Source organism: Hesperophylax consimilis, chromosome 13 (genome assembly GCF_061612785.1).
Source record: "Hesperophylax consimilis isolate HC1 chromosome 13, BYU_Hcon_1.0, whole genome shotgun sequence".
Lineage (NCBI taxonomy): Eukaryota > Metazoa > Arthropoda > Insecta > Trichoptera > Limnephilidae > Hesperophylax > Hesperophylax consimilis.
The window spans coordinates 14,643,715-14,666,904 of record NC_142848.1 but is presented as its reverse complement, the minus strand read 5'-3'; the positions used below and the strand labels follow the sequence as shown (position 1 = coordinate 14,666,904).

Genomic DNA, 23,190 nt, shown 5'->3' with positions numbered 1-23,190 from the left:
GACATCGTTACAAATCGCCGATCAGGGCCATTTTTTAATATTTTGACAAGGGAACATTTCGGAAAAGTTGGTCATTTTTTGGTGAACATTATGCTTTACGGCATAATCAACGGCTGATCAAACAATCGAACAAACAAAATTGACAAACTGGCAGAGATGTGCAAAATGGGTACCCAAAACCATTTGAAATGCAAAATGGAAATGGGTCAAAACTTTTCCATTTGAAAATGCAAAATGCAAAATGGTTTTTAGAAAATCATTTCAAATGCAAAATGCAAAATACCTATTTTCAAAATGCATTGAAAATGCAAAATGGTTTCTCAGGTCAAAAAATTAAAATAATTATAGAATTTTTAAACAGTTTTGTCATTTTATAATGGACATCAATGTAGAACAAACATATTACATGATGGTAAATCAAAAAATGCCACGACTACGGATTATGAACAACAAAAAATTTGCGCAGGACTAATGTTGCCAAAGTAAAAACATAGAAACTGCTATCTAACATTTAATATTACAGCGTCATGGCCCCATGTTCAGTATTTGAATCAGTATTTTTTGTAATGGTATCACTCAATTGACAGGGCTCCTACCAGGGAGCAACTTGACAAATGGAAATTATCTCTCATAGCGAGGTTGAGGACCGACTGATATTTGGGGCTTATGAAAAAAGATGAGTGGAGATAGTAGGAAAAATGTTTCGAAAAAGCATTTAAAATGGAAAATGCATTGAGAAAAGCATTTAAAATGCAAAATGCAAAATGGTTTTTAGAAAAGCATTTAAAATGCAAAATGGAAAATACCCATTTTGCATTTCCATTTGAATTGGATTTATTTGAAATAAAGTACATCTCTGCAAACATGGTGCCAAATTATAGCTATCATAAAAAAAGAATTTCGAAAACTAAATAACAAATCAATTGGCACACGTCAAAATGCAATACGTAGGTACCAATCGTTTATCAAACGGCCTCAAGAAAAAACAAAGGATTTTTTAGTAAGGTAGGTAAGTACTGATTATCAGCAGTGACGTCAATGCAACTTGTTCTTTAAATGGCACACATCTGATACGGTATATTAAATTGAGCACTTAACAGATCACTAACAGAGACACACATACCTAAGATTAATAAATTGAACTTAAAAATTAAAATTAAAGGACGCTTTCGGCTTTCAAAATGTGTACTTAGTGACTAGTAACAAAGAAGGCATTAACAACATGAAGAAAAATGTATTTTGTAAAAACGATAACAAGGAAGCAGCGGTGTCCACCATTTTTCGTAAAAACGGGTTTCCATAAAGATCTTCAAAATAAAAGCAACTTATATTGTTATTGCTATGTTATCGTACCCACGTCCTGAGTCAAATAGGTGATATAGTATAAATAATAATCTATATCGGAGTCTAATTGAAGTCTACCTAATCATCTACACACATCATCATAAATAACCTGCAACAGTAAGACAATAGTGACTTAACTGTGGCGCAGCTAACGTACAGAGACGCACCTCATAAGCATTAGGTGTACCCGTTGCCGGCTAATTCAACAATTGATATCCTACATTTTTCAGTTTCAACAAAGGTTTTCCGTAAACCAGTTGGATGACAGCACTAAAAAGAGGTGCGTCGTTAAATTTTCCAGCTTATTATTACAAAGGTAGATAAGTAGTTATCAACTCAATTAGAAAACAAATAAATCGATTATTATTTAAAAGGCAAACACAATCATACCGTTGTTTGTTGTTTTTAATTGGCGGAGTAATAATTTTCTTGGTAATATCTTTATAATCAGTGTTTAGTGTCTTTCATTTTACATTATTGTTATCAGGTGCGAAAGATAGATGCAAAGATTAATGTCGGTAAACCCGCTGCGTTGTGTATGTGCGTTATGAATAGCAGCACCCATGGTACCTTCATACTCTAACATGGCTCCAGAGCGGAAGACCGGCAAACCTTGGGAACCTTCGAATGAGGTTTTTGTTGACACCAAATTTGTAGATTTTTTCTGTGATTATCGTGTTTTAAGTTGTTGCTATTAAAATTACTGAAGGTGCTATTTTTTGGTAAAAGTAATCAAGAGATTCTTTCGTAAATTTTTGATTTACATATTTAAAACTATGTTTTTTTTTACTTACGACGTTATTATGTATGGTATATTTTTAACTTACGACATTATTAAATTTAAGTATTTTTTTGCCCCAGAAATTTTAACGAATCGCCACATTGTATTTTGTTATTCGGTCGCTAATTTTGAAAAACCAATATTGGATTTTTTTCATACATTTGAGGGAATGTTATTTCCCTTTTTTAATCTTCGATTGAGATTGGCCACGAACCGCCACTGATCATTATTATTTTTAAAAATCATTAATAATGCTAAATAGCAAGGAATCTAATAATTTCTTGGATAGATTAATCTAAATGTAGTTTCCTATTTATTTTCTTTGTTCATAAAATTTTTTCCTCAATTTTTCAAAGAGCGTACAGTAGAATTTTTTTTGTACTTTTAAATTAGGTCAGAACGGAATTTCCGCGGGATATTATAAAGGTGTAGGTGTATGTACTTACCCAAACCGATTCATTTGTGTACCTACCTACCAGACCTGCATGTAGCTAGGTACTTAAGTACTAGGTACACCTTGAACGTATTTTTACAGTTGAAACCAGTAATTGACCCAAATCCCACTTAATGCGGAACATTACGGATTCATTAATTGTTATATCCTACCTAACAAGCGTTTGATTGATTTGTTTTACCAATAATCGGATGGTGAACAAACAATAAAAATTTTCATTGATAAAATTACACAACTATAATTGTGTATTTATGCTTCTTACGGAATTTCTGAGTGGGTCTCATTAATCACGATGGAAATTAACTAGGTACACGATATTGACACAACTGATCAAAGTTAACCGGTTTATTTATTCAAATTTTCTTCTTTACAGGTTAAAAAAATCATATAAAAACAAATAACCACAATACAGACCTAAACATTTTTACAAATCTGTTGTTAATTTGTGAATAATATTAATCACACTTAAACAATTAAATAGAAAACCACGCAGAAAAGTTAAAAATATTTCGGTGCAACTGGTTCTTGAAACCGGATTGAAACCTTGAAACCTTTCCTCATCTCATTCCCCTTCCCACTACCTTCAGCCTCTCAACACACCCCAGATGGGGTAAGGATGCCTAGTTCTACTGGCAGTCCTAGTCCTAATCTTGGGCGGTATTCTATTCATGTTCTATAATTGTATAATTATTGTCCAGTTGCTTCACAAAACTGAATTAATAACAGAATTTGGATAGAACCTTCACTGAACTTTAAAATCAACTTTGAAATTTGATGAATTGTTCAAATAGTCATGTGTTTATTAATTTTCTGTAATTCAAACTATTCGAATTTCATATTATCTTATTGTTATTATTGCCGATTGTAGCGAAAGAAACGAATATCAGACCTAATCATCCAGGTCGAAGAATTCGCGCGAGACAATCGGCCCCCGAATTTTCAGGGCAACTTTTCGGGTACAAAAATTGGTCGTTAACAACAACTGCGCTGTACAACAAGTCTTCTATCAGTGGCGTGGTAACTAAATGCACCATCAGTGCAAACACTCTGGGGTCGAAGGGGTTCGCATTTCGATTACAAAACTTAAATCATTTGAAAAATGTGCAAAAATTTTAAAGAGAAAACTGAATAAGATTAATTTAACATGAAAAAAATGGAGATGTATACAAAGACATCGATGATTTTGGCTTTAACCATCCTTGAGTTGGAATAGTGGCTTCCATTGATTAACGGTATAGGTCGTATAGACCATGAATTGGAAAATTTAGAAAATTCTACACCTGCAACATTTTCATCGTTATGAGCTCTCTCGCAAACGGAAAAAACTTAGTGATTTAAACACTGTTAATTTATGAGGACGACAGAAAATTCCAACTTTCGACATAGTCCACCCTTAAACATATTTAAAAAATCTTTTCCTAGAAAAAACTTTAACACTCAAAAATTTTTGGAATATATTTTTTTAAATGAAAACGTAAAAATGTAGATATTTAAGTTAGGTTAGGTTACAAAACCCTTTGTTTTGGAAAGCAAAGCTTTTTCTATGTTTTGCTATTTATTTCGTTTGAGTTTTAGATTTCGTAACGCTTTTTTTTCGTAAGAATTTGGTTGCAGTTCTACTAACAAGGTAACAAGTGTGCCTGGGCAATTCGTTACGCCACTGGCTGCAATTATATACATAATACGTCCACCGTTTAGTGGAAGGACGACCGGTTTGCTCATAACGGATTCTTGTTTCAAGATCATATTGGATGTAAGCCAATAATATTACATTTGAATTAATCGGTAAAGCCGTATACAGCGCTTGCAGGTTTACACTAATTGGCGAGCAAACACTACCTTTTGTAGTGTGAAGAGCTCATTATCGACAAGTTAAATATTATGTCTGGTGTACTAAAATGTCGTTTTCAATTTAGTAAATTTACCCGAGTAAAATCGAAGAACATTCGCAACTACAAAAAAATATGATTTTTTTTTAGTTTAGAAAAATGTTGTGTCAGCGCTTTATTAGCAGCAGAATTAACCTGGACGGATGGCGAGCCCCGTGCTTGCATTGTTACTGGATATATACACTGCATAAATGGTACAATTATAACGTCTTAGGATATATTACCTGTAATTGTTATAAATAAATGTACAAATTATATAAATAAATAAATTCAAATAAATATTTTTGTAATATATATATTTTGTAATATTTGCATCAACTGTAAAGCGCCCCTGAGGTGGTATCTCACAAAAGCGGCGCTATACAAATTGTCCAATAAATAAATATTATATTATATATAATTTATTTTCAACATGTTAGAATATTACACACAAGAAATAATACAAGAAAAGTAAAAGTTCCAATAAACTACTTTGTAGTGGTTTGTCAAAGATAATACTTAACATTAACTACGAACCCTAAAAAATCATACCGTATTTATAAGATCCTGACTAAGAAAAAATGGTCGGAAATTCCTGTAATGATCGGATTGGTAACTTTATGTACTCAATGTGTAATAAAATTTGACCTCGATTCGGGTGTATGTGTGACCCACATACCATTGAGTAGGTACTATATGTGCGTACAAGTACGTTCACAAAGTTATTTCCTGGACCAATAATTAATCTACGTGTTCGATTATCGGCAGGAGCAATGAGCAATCTGTTTTTTGGGTTGGTACATTTTACATAATTACGTACGGAACATTTAATGAACTCCAACCACACTGAAGTACCAATAATTACGCCACCAATTTGGGAAATGTAGTGTGATGGATTGGGACATGAGAGGGAGAAAGTAAAGTGAATACCTTACTATTCAGAAATAGTCAACGTTGTAGCCATTCAGTACTCGCATTGAACCATTTCAGCAACCGCAATACTTGTTTTCAATTTCTACAAAAAAACATTTACAAAATACGACAGGCATTTATTTATGTTTCCTTAAACAAATTTTTACTTTAGAGATTTTTAGAAAACCAGGTTTTTTTACATAGACATATGAATTAATTCCTATGTCTGTGGTTTTTTATAATTTTTAACTGTTAACAACAGATATGGAATTAATTTGTGCGATCAAAGGAACTTAACAATCAAAATGTCTCCATGACTTTGTGATCGAAGAATTTGACTTTGAATCGGGAGGTTGTGGGTTGGATTATCGTGCAGATTTGTTTAAAATCGAGGACTGGACTGGTTATTTTTAGAATCCAAAAGAAACAAGAACAGTGGGCTGAAAATCGCCTTTCATAGACATAGAGACTTGAATTTTCAAGGGTATTTTTTTTGGCTAGAAATGGATTCTGCTGATCATTACTATGCTATAAAATTTCGTACGAAGCAATTGCGTGTACAAATGAAGGAGTTATCATTTTTTTAAGAAAAATTTGTATGGCACTGACATTAAAAATGAGGCTATCTCTGGAATCACAAGGTTGGCCATTCTATCCTTACACACAGATATACTACTATTTATTTGTATTTTTTGACATACTTCGTATTGTGGCGCAACTTGCGATATATTTTTTTAAATCCTCAAGTTCTTAAATTTACAAGGACATACTGAAAGTACGTAATTACCTTTTACCATGAATAACTGAAAATTGCGCATCTGTCAGAATCAATTATTAAAATCATTTTGGTATCTACCTATTTAAAAACTATCGCTGGTATATTTTAATCAACCGAAGCAGATAACAGAAATCATAAAACATAAATAAAATATATATTTGATAAAGAGATTCCAATACGAAAGATAGTGTGATAAGCTATGTCTTTTGATAACAGAAACAATCGTATGCTGTGCGCAATCGGGCATACCAGACCATTATCAGTTCAGCTCTTATATATGTACAAGTTATTGTGAAGTTTGTGACAATGGATGAATCGCAGAAGAAAAGGCGAAGTTTCATGTTTTTCGCCAAGAAGCAGATGTCAATGAACACCCCTCTGGCGGACGAAACGCCAATAGATGGAGTGATCATGAACACGCCCAAGATTCCAGCTCCGGTCGTGATGAGGGCGAGGAATTCGGCGTTCTTCAATCAGGGGATCCAAAAAAGGTACCTACGTTTGTCATTGAACATTTGAGACAGTGTGTTAATTGTTAAATATTAAGTAATATATATTAAGTTTCGGTAAAATTAGCTATAGAGATATAATAATACATACTCTTATTAACAGCTCTAGGGAGAGAATGATGATTGGATGTTTGGAACTGATCATATATCTTTTTTGAGAACCATCCTAAGAGAACAACGAAAATTTACACTATCGAAATGGGGATGTGATAGACACCGACTAAATTCATCGTTTTAATTTTTTTAAACATAGATTTCTAGTAAATTTTCTCTAATGAATTTTGAAATCTTGTGAAGATCGCTAACTTCTAGTTCACCAGTACACAATCTACCTACCTACGGATCTATAGGCAGTTTTATGGAAAATTATTACCTAACAGATTACTTTTTAGTAGCTTCTATAGAAAAATATAGTAGGTCCTTACCTTAATTATTCGAAGAACATTCATGCCGAAGTAGCAAAAGCTTAATGTGTAAACTATAATATGTAAAGTACCTACCTAAATATATTAAAAAAGCTACACCTCTACACCACTCTAGCTAGGGAAATGCGCATTGCGCAAGTTTTATAGTTTATGAGTTAGCATAGATTAGGATTTTCCAGCAGATTCTCTGTCCGAAGGTGGAAAATGTAGTACCTAATACGAAGGGCTAAAAATTCCGTAAAAGCATGCCTATCAGATCCCAAATCCCTTTCATGTATTTTTCGAAATATACAGGGTGTCCGGAAACTCGTAGTACAAGCGGGAAACTGGTGAATCTACATCACATTTGGAGTCGATTTTGTAGTATATTTTTTATTTATTTGAGCTTTCGTTATCGAGTAAATCGAGTTTGAAGTTGATTTTTTTTATTTTTTTTTATTTTTTTTTTAATCAAATTCTTATAAATTATTACTGAAGATCAAAGAACCCAACTAATTAAAACTATTTGAAAGTAAAACAAATGAAGAAACTCGGATTTGAAGCATTATTTTGAAATCACCCTTTGAAAATGCTCAAATCAAAAAACTTTATGTTTTTTTGGGTTCCCCATGTGGTGTAGATTCTCCAGTTTCCCGCTTGTACTACGAGTTTCCGGACACCGTGTATAACTGTATACCCGATATTAAGACAACCTGGTTCATAGTTTGAAAGGTAGGTATGTGCTCCAATGTGTATATATACATCGGTGTCGACAGGGGGGGAAACTGCCCCCCCCCCCCCTAACCTAACCTAACCCAACGTCGGAGGGGGCCCCGGCTAGGTTCCAAAATGACACACATTGAGGACACAGTACTTCCAGTGGGTAAAGAGAACATTCCATGAATCCAATTATCATAACAATGGGTTTTCAATAAAAAAAAATCAATCCATACAGTACCTACAAAAAAATTCTTCCTTACAACTAATAAATGATATATAAATATAATGTATAAATATATATATGTAAAATTCTGTGCTTTTCACACAATTTTGTTTTTTTTTCAGGGGATCACTTGGAGCCATTGAGGATTTAGTTCAATGCCCTCTGTGCCTAGAAAAATTAAACAATCCCAAAATGCTGACTTGCCAACATACTTTTTGCCTACTGTGCTTAAGGTTGCAAATAACTGGTAAGTTATGAAACCTATACAATAAGAATAAACTATACTAGACTATCAATTACCTAATTTAAAACAAGTTTTAGCTATGCAGAGTTTTCTAATATTTCACTGTCGACTGCCATGGCAGTATTAAATAGCTTGATAAAAAATATTATCACACTTAATCCCTTTATCGATCTACCAATTAATTGATTATGATATAAATATTACAAATGATTAGATAAAGCAGTGAACATAGATTAACTTGAGATTAAAAAAATCATATTGATTGTAAGAAATAATACATATTTACACATTGGAGCATTCGGAGCCAGATATTCTACGGATTTCCAACAAAAAATAATAATAAGTATCTCAATAATTGACCCACCTACTTAGTTGCAACTCATCGCTTTCAATATCCCTTCCCATAGACTTAGAAATAATGATTTGCTTTTCCTCAATCAACACTCTACAAATCATGGATTTTACCCATTGATGTATTATTTTAGTCTATGATTTTACCAATTTCCAGAATGGCCATGAAGTCAGGACCTTGAATTTTTTGGTGAAAGCCCATATGATTTTTGTCAGTCATTACGCAAGTAATATTTTGTATTGATATGGCCTGACTTGACTTGACACTATCTCTATTGTTTTTGTGCCCTATTTTTGTCATGGCATCTTTTATTGTAACATTTCTCCTTGTATTAACTTCATGTAATATGTTAATTGGACTTGTACGTTAGTAAATAAATAGATAAATAATACCGTACCTATTCACGGACGTATGATTAACATGATTTTCGTAAGATTTTTTTACGAAACAATTTTTTTCCCTACCCAGAAATAGAAGACCTCTAAGATATAATCCAGGAAATATTTTAAACACCCATTTTTCGGAAACAAGAGAGTTAAACACTTGGTGCCGGCTCTACGCTTCGACACATTTTGAAATACTATCTCTTTTTTAATATAGGAGACAGTTGATGTAAGGTTCCCGTGAGCACTTAGGCCATAGGCCCATTGTGCTACCTTCCATTTAACCTTATTCCTTTAGCAGTAATCTGGTCACTTTAATAAAGTTCACCAGGGTTGTCATTGGATATGCGGCTATGTATTCTGGTTTTACAATGTGTCTTCCCAGGTATCTGAGCCTTGTTCCCAACAGAGCGGGACATTGGCACCAAAGGTGAATTGGAGTCTCTTCATATTTCCTGCATCTGTTGGTGTTTTCCACCCCCAACAACTGCATGTGTCTCCTGAGATAGCAGTATCACGTTAGTAGTCTTACCAGTTCCCTCTGTGAGTTTCTGTCCATATTGAGTAGTTGTCTGTTTCACCTTGGGTCTGGTCCGTTTATGAGTACTTTAGATTGCCTCATTCCAGGTGCCCTTTCACATTCCTCCCAGTGCCGGGATTTAACCCAACTTTCAATTTGTATTTTGGGGTGACCGGGTATCTCATCAAAATGACAGTTCAACACATCTACAAAAAGTGATAACACAGTGAAAAAGTGAACAAAAACTAGGTTAAATAGGTTACGTAGGTAACTATTTAACCTAGTTTTTGTTTCATCACTTTTAAAAAGTGATGATATCATGGAACTGTATTTAGGTGTGGCAAGCTACTACTCCTACGGCTGGCTTGTATCCCAGAAGTGGTGCTTTCGCCCCTTTCCTTGCTACTCCATCAGCCCGCTCATTGCCCTCAATTCCTTTATCAATCAATCAATCCAGGTACCCAGATCAGGGTTATTTTATTGATGGTAGCAAATTCTTCAAGAATGGTTTTGCATTCCATCATCAGTCTGGAGTCGCATCATTTACTTTCCAGTGCCATTAGGGCTGCCTGGCTATCAGAGCATATGCCTATGTTCTTATTCCAGTACTCGATACAGGAATAAGAACATTGAACGATAGAGGAAACCTCTTATCAGCGTCTTGCGGCTAGCGAGTATTGCCTATACGGGACACAAAAGACATCCAAGACTTGAAAGACTTGCAAAACATGCAATACTCCCAAGCCGCGTAATACTCGCAAGACGCGCAATACTGATAGTTGAAACAATGTACTGAGATACTTCCATAAAAGAGATATGATACGAACTACGAACGTTGGAATGTTTTTTTGGTGGTTTTATGTACACTAAAAGAAAAAAATGTGTGCTATGCATATGCTCCACAAGTAGATACCCAGCGAGTTAGTCACCCTTTCTTTAAATCTTCTAATTAACCTGCAATATAAACATGTGTGCGATAGGTCATCGATGTTATGTAGATTTACCAGTATCCCACTCCAGACACCGGACATAAAGAACAAGTTAATTTGAAGTCAGTAAATTTAAATGATTCCCACTTCACGGCAAATAAGAATCTAGATAATCACAATAAAAATCATGAAACAGGGCGCAACATTCTTAATGGCAAATAAGAAACTAGAAAATCAAAAATCATGTATCTCAAATACTATATATAATTACATATTCAATTTTGAAATAAAACAAATTAATCAAATAAAATTTATTTGCGCCACGATTCGAACCTGTAACCTTTGTATTTTTAGTCAAGTATCTTAACCACTCGACCACGGATGCCTTCCACATTATAAAGATTCCAATATGCTGTTAAAATAGGGAAAACTATAATATGCATAATAGTGATGATTGCAAATTCAGAACTTTTTGATATTTCAGGCAATATCTTATCCTGCCCGACATGCAAGACGGAATATGAGGCCGGCGCCAACTTCTTGGAGTCTCTGCCCTCCAATCTGTACATCGATAACCTCCTGAAGCTGCTCATGTCTCCGTCAGCCAACCATGTGGTCAGCAGGGCCATCTCCTTCAGCGCACCCTCCGCCACCGTGTCACAGAAGCGTTGCTGCAAGTGCCAGTCCCTCTTGAATCTTACGGACCAGACCAATTGCAACCATTGCAAACAGGTTACCTTTTTAACGTTATAAGTTAAGGAGTAAGGGGAAAGGGTGAAGGAGTTTTTTTGTGTTCTGAGCTAATTATTAACCAAGTACGATTAGATAATTACAGCTAAACCCCAAGCAAAATAAGGTAGTCTATAGCTATGCGCCGAAAGGGCGCAATTTATTAGTAGTTCACTAGGTTTTGTTGGTGGCTTACCACGCCGCACTCACCTCCCACACCGCACTTCATTCTGAATGATGTAACGGAAGTCTTTTGTTTTTGGTCAAACTATACCATTTATATATATATACTATAACTTAAAAGAAAAACATTACTGGTAACTTAATTGATGCACTCACAATTTGACTTATCAACAATTCTGACACATGTGTACACAAACAAGTTCACATACAGGTAAGTTTTTAGATTCTCACGGCCAAAAGCATTTTTGTTGTTTGTTTTTGGGGTGTTATGCCGTGTTGCGCCAACTCCTTCTTTAGCCGACGTTTCGGACAGCGTTGCAGTGTCCATCATCAGGGCAGATCCGGTAGATCCGAAGATGTGTAAATTTTGGTTGTCGAGTTTGTGCTTATTTGTTTTCTTATTTAGGCCACAAACAAATAAGCACAAACTCGACAACCAAAATTTACACATCTTCGGATCTACCGGATCTGCCCTGATGATGGACACTGCAACGCTGTCCGAAACGTCGGCTAAAGAAGGAGTTAGCGCAACACGGCATAACACCCCAAAAACAAACAACAACAAAAAGTTCACATACACATGCATTTATACATAGAGATGGCAAAATTTCGTTTTAACTAAAAACGCGAAAAAATATTTATGTTTCGAAAATAGGGAATTTATAAGTTTTCTTTGCGTTTCAAGGCATTTGAAAGTGTTTCCAATGATTTCTATTTCGCAAATTAACGCGAAAAACGTGATTTTGGCCGTATTTCTGCTAAATTATTCTATTTAGCGAAATAGGCGCGAATTTCCCGAAAATACCGGGTATTAAAATAATATGTGAGAATTTCAAAAAAACGATATTTACATTACGATTTTTTATAATTTTATTACTATTTTATGTGTAAATATTTAATATTTTTGTACTGTAGGCTAAAATTGCTTTTTGACATTACACAAATTGTGCGAAATAAATTACGCCTATTGATGTTAATCGCAATCTGCATTTGTTGTGTTTTTGTTTGACCCGTACTTAGAGTTTCCTTCCTTATTAATTTAATATTAAAGTTATTAATTTTTTATAATCTTTCACATGGAAATACTTGCAAATGAAGGTTAAACATATATTTTACCAAAAATACTTAAAATATGCGCTAAAAACATTCAGGAAATACATTTTTTTCTATTTTGCTACAAAACGCTAAATTATGCCTCAAAATGCTAAATTTCCAATCGTTAATGCTAAAAAATCTGAAAATTAATGCTAAATTTTGCCATCTCTACTTATACACCATATAATTTGTTAATATAATATTGTTCATCTTTATCTCAAATCATTCCCTAGAATGTACTAATCCCAACCGGGAATTCATTATTAAAATTTGATTTTCATAGGTGTTCTGCGGAGTTTGCTGGTCGGCGCATATCAATGAATTGAAAACTCAAATTGGGTCCCTCGTACGTCAACTTGATTCTGGATCACAAAGACTGAATCACCGATTACAAGATTATAAGGTACTTATACATACATACTTTAAACAATACATTAACGCCAGAATATGTTTTTAAATAAATATGTTAACCCTTCAGTGCTTTCATCACATTGTTCAGTTTGCAATGTTTTCTGTGTATTCTAAATGCGCTATATACATCTTATTTTTTTAATTTTCCGTAAAAACAATTACTGTTTTAGAAACTAGATAAAATTATCATCTCGGTGTACATATTTAAAGTAAACATTACTATTTCTAAATATTAAAATTTTAATATCAAACGTGAAACATGGCGTCACAAACGCTAACCACATTTTTACTTAATTTTTTTATTCTAATCATAGAACTCGATATTTTGTACATTTTTACTACATTCGTTTTTTTGAGGAATTTGTAAGAAAACTGTAACTTCACTTTTATATTGTTCATATAATAAAAAAATATTTTTTAAAGTTAAACCGATTGTTACGATAGCGGTGCGAAATCTGAATTATTTATTTTGGATGTTTTTAGGATTTTTATTAATGGAATCCAAAAATAATATTTGAGACAAACTGGAAAGAATTATTATTTCTCTTTCTGACATAAAAAAAAATATGTATTTCCGCATGATAGAAAAAAGATAAAAATACTTTTATAAAACGCCATATATGACCCTCTAACGCTGAAGGGATTAGAAGATTGAAATATTGAACAACTAACCAAACAATCTTCCCTATATAGATAATATAAGATTTGTTATTTTAATTTATTTTAGGATAGGTACGAATGGCTTGTAAACAACATCAACACTACTGCAGCCAAGAAGATAGATGAAATTGTGATGGAGAAAGAACATATGCTGGCTGAAGCCGATAATATTCTTCAAATCGGAGAAACCTCTGCTGAAGCTTTGCAAGAGGAATTAAAAACAACACAAAACAATGTGAACAACTATGTGACAGTGGACTTTGATTCCATTGTTGATGATAGTGAAAAGGTAAAAAAAATAATTATAATCAATAAGTATTTACTGTATACTGTATGCTAATAATCAAATGCTACATTGTAGCAGGTAATCCATGACTTAAGAATCAGGAACACATTACATTTTTTATGTGTTCAATTGAAAAAAACAAAAAGAGTATCGACAGCATCGTACAAGTGTTGGGAATGTAGTGAAAAAGTTTACATGTAGATAACATATAATTTAGCGATTGGTGCTACTTTGAATAAATAACAGAAGTAATCGATTGTAAAAGTTATATAATTATAAGCGGTAGATTAAGTTCTTGATGGCCGATGCTAAATTTGAGCGTGCGCCAGCTGATTCTATTTTCATAATAACTTACTTGTTTTATGCAATATAATTTTTTCGTAAATTGTACTGTCTTACCAGATAATGTGTTTAAAATAATGCGTTTGAAATAGAGCAAAAATCTCTCAACAAATGCTTTAGTTGCATTTAAACATACACTGTGAATTTTTTCATGCCTATAACATATTAAATATCAGAACAAAACGTGTTTTAAATAATTTTCGGAGCTTACTTTGCGATTTTTTTCTATCGAGGGAATTTCATATAATTAACATTTAGGCATAACGAATGTGTAGATATTATCTTCAAAAATAACTTTTTTTTTGGAACTTAAAAACTTCTAGAGTTAACGAGACACTTATTATAAACTGGTAGAAATTGGGTATGCGGGGGCTTAAGGGTGCTGGTGAACAAGACATTAAATGAAAGATGTGCCATCGCTTCTAGTTCTTGTCTGCTTATCGCATATTGATGTTACAATTGGCGGTGTTGTAATAATTGAATATATTTTCACGCCTAGTGGTTAGCTCCAAAGGTATAAAGTTAATGTTTATTCATTCATTTATTTTTGAAATTCGTGTTTATTATTTTTTTATTTATCACAAAGAACATCTAATTGAGCATAACATTGCAAAAACAAAATACTCTACCATGCAAGATGGAAAAGTAGTAGAATGGGAAACACACAGTACAATAAATAAATGAGATAAGTTGAAACAGAGCTAGGCAGTTTGCTTAATTAGATTTTTTATTCTTCTTTCCGATATGAATTCTACTAAGACCCGTTTATATTTCGTGATTGATACATTAAATATGTCCACAACGTCCTTATATTCATTACCCAAATTCTGTATACAAAGAACGGCATAAACAGGGGTGGCCCTGAGCCAAACGGCGCGAGTTTAATTTTGGGGCTCCTTGTCAAAATCAGTAGACGCCTAGGTGAGGATCACTGTAATCGATAGCATTTGGATGATTTGTATTATTGTGTAGCATGGTTTTAGTGAAAAATAATCGTAAGGGTGATGTGTTAGGTTAGGTATTGTCAGCGCCTTAGAAATTCAGCACCCGGAGCGGACTGTTCGAATTGCACCCGCATAGGGCTGACTCTGAGTATAAAATTGTGATTTCGTGTTGGAGTTGTCACAGTAAAATGGTGTACATTGCCTTGATATTGGTTTTTTTTTATTTATTTAACGCCCAGAGGGCTTTTACATGGTTGGTAGTATAATTTTAATTTGACAGATACTTTGAAACATAGAAAATAAGAATAAAATTACATTTGATAAAAGCTATGCAACAAGTCATACGAACACAAGAAACAAAAACAGAAAATTACAGCTATTTGTAGGTTTACATGATGTGTTTAGGAGTATTGTTGAAATAAATGTTTTAAATGATCCACAAAACTTGCCAAGTTGGTACCTATTGAATATGTCAACATCACCCAAGTAATGATTTCCCATGGTGTGAAGTCGTTGTATCGGAGAGTGGGCAATGTAGTTACACTTATGTGTGCTGCTGTAGAATATTGTATTTTGTCGTGTTGTAACTGTGGGTGTATGTATTTTTATAAGTTGCAGGAGTTCACAACAGTCGAATTTAGAGTTAAGTATTTTGAATAAGAACGTTAAATCGTTTATTTTACGTCTATCTTCTAATGTATGTATTTTTAGAAATTTCATTTTAAGTCTTCGACAAGGATATTTAATTTAAAATTTATAAAACGTAGAAATTTTTTTTGTATTCGCTCAATGTTGTTAATGTGAATTTTTCAAGATGGAGACCAAACTACTGAGTTATATTCAATTAGACTTCTTACTAGAGATACGTATAATAGTTTAATGGCTTGTAAAGAATTAAAGTTTTTAGTTGTTCTTAATACGAAGCCTAGTGTTTTCATACTTTTTTTCACAATTTGATGGATATGATTAGTGAAAGTAATAGTTTTTGGATTAGTAGTTTATGGGATACTCTGTCGAATGTCTTCGAAAAGTCTGTATATATACAGTCGACTTGTTTATTTTCTGCAAATGATTGTATGATGAAGTTTTGAAATACCGTTAAGTTAGTTGCGGTGGATCTTCCTTTGATAAAACCGTGCTGTTTTTGATTAATTAATTTTATTAATTTGGGATAGATTTCATCAAGGACCAATGATTCAAAAAGCTTTGGCAGTACTGACTGTATACAAATAGGGCGATAATTAGCTATGTCAGTATCGTCTCCTTTTTTGTAGATCGGTGTAATGAAGCTAGATTTCCAGCGGTCTGGTTTGCGGAGTATGTGGAAAGAAATCAAGTATGGTAGTTCAGGGCTGTCAATGATTGAATTAATGACTTTATATAAACAAGTTAAGTTATGTTAAAGAATCTTTGAGAAATGTTCTGCAGAAAAACAATTCGTTATTGAGATAACTAAACTTAGTTAAAGAGCAAGAAAAAGTTTTGAAGAATGATTCCACTTTTCAATGTAAATTTTCTTTTCTGAGCAGGTCGCCATGTTTATGAATTTCCATCGAAAGACGGTGGACATCCTGAATGATGTGTCCCATTGGGGGGAAACCAAGTATTCATTTAACCAGGAAAACTTCAAAATCGTGGAAGACCTCAATAATGAAAATGATGCAGAAATTGATGAACCATTAGCTGTAGAAGTTAAAGGCGTACAAAATCCACTGGAAAATCCCGACAGTCTGACAATTTATTACAGGTAAGGAGAAAAATATATTTTCTACTAACTAAGCCTCCACAGAGAAGTGGCCTGCACATTTCACTTTCAGTCAGGGAATGTCACCAAAGGACTCATCAGGCCTTACAAGGGTCTGGAATATCGGTGTCCACAGCTCTTTATGTAGTCCAGGACAATGAGGAGATAAGGATTCTATTTTATCAGGGAAATTGGGAAATCTATCACGTATGTAATAAATTTTCACATTTCAGATCACGAAACTTCGTTCCTCGTATGGTTTGGAAGAAGTTCCAAAGACCGGCAGGAATAGCAATTGCACCCTGGGCCGGACAGGAGAACCTGTACATCTGTACTACAGACTCCCACCACATCTTTGTTCTGGACAAGGCAAAGGGGAAGATTGTACAGAGGATATCAGATGCCAAAATTCTGTGCCCTCACAGCATCGCATTTTCACAGCAGAGGAGTGAAATATACATCACAGGTAACGTAATTAAATACTCGTATTTATGAAGTTATTATAAAACCTTACAAAATACAGTAAATTTGTGGTCATCCTTTTTCTAAAATGAAAGGCAGAACACATAAATAGAGATCCAATCAGGACAATCAAGCTTCACACTTGTCGGTCCTTACAGACATCCCTAACATTACCACTTTTACAGTTACATATATTGAATACAAACAATAACATATTATGTAAATGTATTTTTATTTACTATGTAGAACTGTAAAAGGTTATATGTAGGCAGTGCTTTTTTTTCCATTTAACGCGGTGGAACGGCGTTCCGGCACCTTTTTTCACGGTTTTATTTCAAAATTAATTAAACGAAAAAATATTTGCGCTTAAGTAATTACAATAATAATTCGTTAAGATGATAATAGTGAAGTAACCGTATAGTTTAAATAGCAAACCTGCGTATGTAACTAGCTTCATACGTATGTATTTGCGTATTATGATTTTGACAGTTTGACGCATTTATTTATGGTTTGACGTTTATCGCATGGCGGCATCTGCGTATATTGTTATTTACGTTTGTTTAGTCAGTTTGTGTTACGATTACGTGTTGTTTTATATATTATTTAGTGCAACTCCAAGTTTAAATATGAAAAAAATTTCCTGTTACTTCTCAACCACCGGCAGCGGCGCCGATTCCGTAAATAAAAAGCTCAAAACAGTAACAGAAACGATGACAGAAGATATGGAAATATCGGTACATGTAGATGTTCCTGAATCATCTCGAGCTGATCTCGGGGATCAAGGTCGAACTCAAAACGATTGGCCAGACTGCTGGTCATTAGATAAAAAAAAACGATTTTTGCTCCAAAAACGAATGGTTGAACGTACACAAAATGAAACTTGGCTGCACAATTTGCAGAAACGTTGGAACTCTTGGAACTGAAACGACAATGGGAATGAAAATATCCAAAGAATGGGCCAATAATGAAATTACGTATTCTGGGAAAGAGAGGAAGCTACAATTGGGGTCACTTCGAAAAAAAAAATTCGATCACAGAGGATCTATTGCACACAAAGCAGCGTTAAAAATCATTTCTGAAGCCAAAAATAAGCGGATTGAAAATACTTTTTTTTAAAATCGTTATCTCGCGAAAAAGTAATAACAGCAAACATTTTTCGAACTGCATATAAAGTAGCTAAGGAAAATCAATCATTCAATATGTTTGAAAGTGAAATTAATCTCCAAGAACTAAATGGGATCGAAATGGGTCATATTCTCCATTCCACTAACGCATGTATCAACATTGTAAATCATATATGTGATGAAATGAGAAAAAATGTTTTCAAAGAAATTGTTCAATCGAAAAATATAATTTCTTTGATAATTGATGAGTCTACCACCATAAGCCAAAAAACCACCCTCATTGTGTATGTTCGATGCTGTGTCGAAAGTGTTGGAATGAATTCACCAATTAATTTGTTTTTGGATTTGATTGAACTTAAAGACGTAACGGCAAAAGGAATATTTGAATCATTACTCTAATCTCTTGATTTATATGGGATGACAGAAGAATATTAAAAAAAATATTTAGTTTCGGTTGCATGCGACGGCGCTGCTGTGATGTTAGGTTCTACAAATGGAGTGAAAAAATTGCTTACAGAAAAATTTCCTTCAATTATAGTTTGGCATTGTGCTAATCACAGGTTAGAATTATCAGTAAGTGATGTTGTAAAGAAAATTTCAGGGATCAATAGATTCAAATCATTTATTGATAAACTTTATGTTTTATACCATGCGTCGCCGAAAAATAATAGAGAGTTGCATTTATGTGCAGAATCACTAGGCGTTGAGGTACTGAAAATCGGAAGAGTTTTAAGTACCCGTTGGGTGGCATCTAGTTTTCGTTCAGTTTCGGCTGTGTGGAATAATTATGAATCCCTTGTGCAGAGGCGGATTTGCAGTCTTGGCCGCCCTAGGCCCCAGACCATGTAGCCGCCCCTTTCTCAGTACCCATCATATTAACCAGGGGTATCCAAACTTTTCAGTAAGTTCCTAGGGTCAAAACCGTTTTAATTTTCCTGCCATTATCACTCATGGTTCATGGGGTGAGATTTGTCCAGGTCTTGGCGGCGGATACGTCTGCCCACCTGCTGCGTGGCGGGCCGGATCGAGAGACACTGGGTGAGGGAGGCCTTTTGACCTTTCCAACCGGACTATCTTGACCCGTCGCCTTGCACCGCAGTTGGAGGGATGTATTCATACGTCCCGTCACTCCTGGACACACTAATCTCCAGATTCAGTCCCTAGCGCAACTGTATCACGGTAGGGATTGGAAATACGCGAGCGGGCGAGCAACGGAGCATGATAGGTGTGGCGAGGGCGGCTGCGGGGCGTGGGGGCGCGCTGTGTGCTGTGTGTGAACACGCTCTTGCATATCTCTATTTCGTACGTAGAATATTTTGGTACTTAGGAAGTAATTTCTTGTTATCATCTGTGACTTTTTTGTCACGATTGGCCGCCCCTAATATCTGGCCGCCCTAGGCCCGGGCCTACATAGGCCTAAGGGCAAATCCGCCTCTGCCCTTGTGCGTCATTTTGAAGAAGCGATGAATGACCCTACAAGAGATAAAAATGACAAGTGTACTTACAGTGGCTTAAAGAACAAAATAACATCAACAGCATTTTTATTGGATCTAGCATTGATGTGCGACGCTCTCCAAGAATTGTCGGAACTTAGTTTGGATCTACAAAATCGCAATGTGAACCTTTACATTGCAAATCGAAAAATAAATGAACTCGTTCAAGTTTTTGAAGAAAGAAAACAGAATTTTGGACCCTATTATAAATGTGCTGCAGCTGCTATAAGCAATCTGCATTTTCGTGGAGTTTTACTTCACGAAAAAGTTTCTAAAAATGATCCTCCTATTGATCCGAAAATATTTTATTCCACGTTGAAAACGTCGATTGAAAAAAGGCTGCTAGATAATAAAGATGTCGAGTTTGCACTTCGGGCTCGCGTACTTGACCAAAAATATTGGCCTGAAGACATTGATAATCCGAGTCCCAGATGTGACCGTTTCCTTTTCTGATTTTTCTGTTTCAGATTTTCGTTTAGAAATCACTAATATTGTCTTCAATATTTAAACATTGATAATCGGTTGACATTTGGAGAGATGGAAATTAGAAACATTTCGATCAGGCTACAACTAGATGAACGAGAAATGATTCGTGGATTTCGCGAATACATTCTCGAAAAGACATATTCTGAAAAACTCTTGCGTTTGGTATATGCTCTGAATTCTATTCCCATTTCTTCAAGTGAATGTGAACGGGGGTTTTCGCAAATGAATCTTATTATTACCCCAACAAGAGCTTCGTTAAACACTAAGGACGGGTTGTTTCGGAGAATCTGAACAATTCATCAAATTTCAACGTTAATTTTCAAGTTCTGTGAAAGATTTTTTCAAGTTCTGTTTTTATTTCAGTTTTGTCAAGCAACTAGCCTACAATGATATAATAACAGAACTTGAATAGGACTTTCACAGAACCCGAAAATGAACGTTGAAATTTGATGAATTGTTCAAATTATCCGAAACAACCCGTCCTTAAACAGTTTCGGCACTCTTGTTCATCAAACTCGTGGGACCACCCTTGACACTTTTCGATCCTTCAAAACATGTTGATAGGTGGTTACTTAAAGGAAGACATTCGGCCTTAGACTCTAACACTAAGAAAAGGAATCGAGATGATGTATCAGACGAGAATTGGAAAAAACTTTGGAAATCACTCTAAACTTTTATTCAAGTTCATAAATAAATACATTACATATGTATTTACAATTATATTTTAAATTTAGTATTATTTGTACAATATATTTCAAATATAACGTATGTATTTTATTGTTTCTGTAGCTTAGTCTTGACTAAAATAAAAAAAGAATATCGTAAAAATCAACCTTTTTTTGTTCGCTTCGTGGCATAGCTCCTTTAAATTTCATTTAAGTTACATTTGAATATAATTTTATTTAGTAAAAAGCTTGACATGAAGTGAGTTCCGGCACCTTTTTTTTTTAAAAAAAGCCCTGTATGTAGGTATACCAAGTAATTTAGCAAGTACCTACATTCTAATTGCAACTTTTTATACCTTGCGAGCATGAGTTTCATAAATGAAAATTGTGGTACCATGTTACACATTGTCATCTGTATACATATGCATGATTTGTTTCATTTTCGGCTTCACAGGCAAATTATATAATATTGTAATAGATTTTTGGAAGGGAAGAAGAGAATGGAAAATTAGTCATAGAAAGTCAAACATAAATGCGACAACAGATTTGATAAATTTGTGTTATTTCACAATTTATTAATTTAAAATAATGTATAGTATTCTTGTGGCACGTTCCAGAGTGGAATATACTCTCAGTATCGCCCTGGTCTAAGACCACCATTCAGAATTGAAACAATCCTTGAAATGGCTTTAGCCGTGTTTGGTGACCAGATCTCAATAGCTACGTACTCTCCTACCTTCCTTTTTCCCATCTCCTTCCCTCTCCCACTACCTTCAGCCTCACAACATACAGCAATTGGTGATGCCATAGTCTCACTGGTTCCCGACGAGCAATTGGGACTCTTGTGGGGTATTCGCATAAAATTTAAAACAAAACAGATAAACATTTAATCGTGTATAGCTATTTTAATTTCTCACTTTACTTTCAGATAAATGGGGACATTGTGTGCATGTCCTATCTAAAGAGGGGGAATATTTGAGGACCATCGGATCAAAAGGAAACAAAGACGGTACCTTCAAATCACCAGAGGGTGTTGCCGTAGACACAACAGAAACATACATATACATCTGCGATACAGGAAACGACAGAGTTCAAGTAAGTTGATAGTCCAACCATATTTGGAATTGCCGCGTGGAGGGCCAATTAATTGACTGCAATAAATTAATTATAAAATTAATACTTGCAAATAACTTATATACTTCCATATACAAAAATGTTCCTTTTCTTTTGCCACCTATGAATTATGTTTATAGTAATGAGCTTTTTTTAATTCTGCAGGTGTTTAACCTCGACAATGGCGCATTTGTGGGACACATAGGAATTGTAAATCGCAGTGTTAAATCTACATCGGCAAGATATACACAACTGAACGCGCCAACGGCCATCGCTGTGCTCTCTGACAGAATTATCATCGTGGATAGCGGAAGTGGCAAAATCAAGATATATTCCTTAGAGGGGGAGAAACGTCAAGAGTTCGGGTCTGTCGGCAAACACAAAGGACAGCTGAGGCACCCAGAAGCCATAGCAGTCGATCCATTGGGTTTTATCCTTGTGGGAGATTCCGGGAATGCTCGAGTCCAGGTGTTCCGGCCAAACGGACAGTTGGTTCGAGTCTTTGGTACTAAGGGGCAAGGTGTTGGACAGTTTGGGTGGATTTCTGGGATATACATTACGCCACAGTTGGAAGTTATCGTAAGCGACCCGAGAAAACATGAAATCAGCATTTTTTAAGTATTTCTCAATTACATACCCATTAGTATTACGTAGATTGTACCTCAGGATTTCAAATATAATAACAAAATGCTAGGTTATCATGCAGCAACTTCTATTTCAGTAATGTAGGGTTATTCACCAATCACTTAACCAAGAGATTTTATAAATAAACAGCGGGAAAGAAGTAGGGTTCTGACGAATTTGATGAAAAAATTAAATAAACATGTATTATGAATAAGTTTTCATCACTGCAAATCTGTCACCGTCTATAAATCATTTGGTAATTTACTTATAATGTATAATTATACAACATACTTGAACTGGCCTTTCTGAATTAGGCTAGGTAGGCTCTTAGGCTACTTCTGCAATAAGTGGACGGACTTTATCATTCTATTTAAATTCTAATAAAGGAATTATTATCACCATTTTTCA

The 23,190-nt window shown here is 34.6% G+C and overlaps 1 protein-coding gene across 1 annotated transcript; it reads left to right on the top strand.

Moving 5' to 3' along the window:
• Nucleotides 1-6,381: 6,381 nt before the first annotated feature.
• Nucleotides 6,382-22,787, top strand: LOC149418483 (E3 ubiquitin-protein ligase TRIM32-like). The gene is made up of 9 exons (XM_089638800.1): nt 6,382-6,628; nt 8,116-8,240; nt 10,906-11,153; nt 12,712-12,831; nt 13,567-13,788; nt 16,601-16,818; nt 17,049-17,281; nt 21,974-22,140; nt 22,324-22,787. Exons 1-9 carry the CDS (start codon nt 6,444-6,446, stop codon nt 22,774-22,776), a joined length of 1,971 nt encoding a protein of 656 aa, XP_089494926.1. The 5' UTR covers nt 6,382-6,443; the 3' UTR covers nt 22,777-22,787.
• The last annotated feature ends 403 nt before the right edge of the window (nt 22,788-23,190 follow it).

Bases quoted from the DNA above. Each gene is read 5' to 3' on its own strand.
- LOC149418483 (XM_089638800.1), top strand. From the start codon at position 6,444: ATGGATGAATCGCAGAAGAAAAGGCGAAGTTTCATGTTTTTCGCCAAG. The intron at 16,819-17,048 runs GTAAGGAGAAAA...TTCACATTTCAG, and splicing joins AGTCTGACAATTTATTACAG to ATCACGAAACTTCGTTCCTC. The intron at 17,282-21,973 runs GTAACGTAATTA...CTTTACTTTCAG, and splicing joins GAGTGAAATATACATCACAG to ATAAATGGGGACATTGTGTG.